We start from the raw sequence: 1,485 nt of genomic DNA, 5'->3' as shown, positions 1-1,485 counted from the left end.
TTTTTTACGATATTTCGGGCGGCATTTGGTCCTCAGACCGGAAGTGCTAACGCTGCGTAATCCGGCACATACTTCCTGTAAAAGTTCAACACTCCCAAAAACGACTTGAGTTCCTTCACTGTCTGAGGTGCCGTACGATCCACAATCGCTTGTACCTTTTTCTCTTGTGTCGAGACGCCTGCCTCGCTGATGTGGAAACCGAGGAAATCAATTTCAGAGTGAAACAGCTTACATTTCGACTTCTTGACAAACAACTGCTCTTTGCGAAAGCGATCCAGAGCCTGTCGAAGCAAACGCTCATGTCTCTCCAAGCTCCCATAACTGATCAAGCAAACATCGTCGATATAGCTCAGGCAATTCTCGAGACCTTGAAGAACACTCTCGAGAAATTTCTGAAATTGATTTGCCGAATCTACCAAGCCGAAAGGAATCCTCCGATACTGATATTTCCCAAACTTCGTGATGAAACAGGTGTACTTCCTCGACGCGGCGTCCAACTCAAGTTGCCAAAAACTTTTCGCTAGGTCGAGTGAGCTGATCCACAACCGTGCCCCAGGTTCTGAAGCATAACGCGCTCTCTCTTCCATGATCTTTCGACCCACTCGTTCTATCAGCTCCATCACCAACGGCAATGGAAAGTTATCATTCCGGATCAAGCTGTTAACGAACCTCATATCAGTGCAAAAACGCAATGTACCATCAGACTTTTTTGTGAAGATTACGGGAGACGTAAACTCAGACGTCGAAGGCTCAATGATCCCACGCTCCAACAAGAAGGCAAGATTCGCTTTCAACTCCTCCTCCAACGCGAGTGGCACAGGGTAAGGTTTCTTTTGCACCGCCTCAACGTTATCCTTGAGTCGAATCGTCGCCTTGAAGGACCGGTCAAGAACAACGTCACTGGGAATGTCGTCACGAATGACATCCGAATAATCTTCCATGATCGTCTCGGCAGCCTTCTGCTCGAGACTCGTGGCACCATCTGTCGGCTGAGCCATCTCCAACAGGTTGCACAAATGTACCACGTACCATTCCGAATCGTTCTGCTTGAGGTCTCTCACTGCCTCAGTGTAAGAAAGTACCTGACACAGCGAGGCGTCCGCAGCCCCGAATTGCTTGTTTGTCGGGCAAATAAGTAACGGAAGCTCGACCATCTTGCTGCGCCACTTGGCAAAGACTCTGGGATGACCCGCATCAATCACGATCTTGTTCGTACGCATCCATTCCCATGAGAGGATCATGTCCGCATGCGGCAAGTCAAGCATGTAGAACGACCCACTACTCTTGAAACTGGAGCCTACGCCCAATTTTGTCTGGAAAACCATATCAGACAATCTACTCGTCCCGTCGGCCATAATAACTCGTTTACGAACTTCTGCATCCGTGACCAACAGACCAAATTTGCGCACTGCCTTCGTGCTGATAAACGACTCTCAGCAGCTGTATCGAGCAATGCATTAAGAACTATGGGATTGATCCCCGAAC

At 48.7% G+C, this 1,485-nt stretch overlaps 1 protein-coding gene across 1 annotated transcript; it reads right to left on the bottom strand.

Annotated features, from left to right (window-relative positions):
- Nucleotides 1-224: 224 nt before the first annotated feature.
- On the bottom strand, nt 225-689 carry GUITHDRAFT_50946 (hypothetical protein; the record flags this gene model as incomplete). The annotated part of the gene is made up of 2 exons (XM_005817732.1): nt 225-559; nt 599-689. Coding segments are annotated over 2 exons (426 nt in total), but the record flags the coding sequence as incomplete, so codon positions are not given.
- Nucleotides 690-1,485: the final 796 nt, after the last annotated feature.

Source organism: Guillardia theta (genome assembly GCF_000315625.1).
Source record: "Guillardia theta CCMP2712 unplaced genomic scaffold GUITHscaffold_624, whole genome shotgun sequence".
Taxonomy (NCBI): Eukaryota; class Cryptophyceae; order Pyrenomonadales; family Geminigeraceae; genus Guillardia; species Guillardia theta.
Note: the sequence above shows the minus strand (reverse complement) of the source record. Positions and strands in the feature narration are given on the sequence as shown.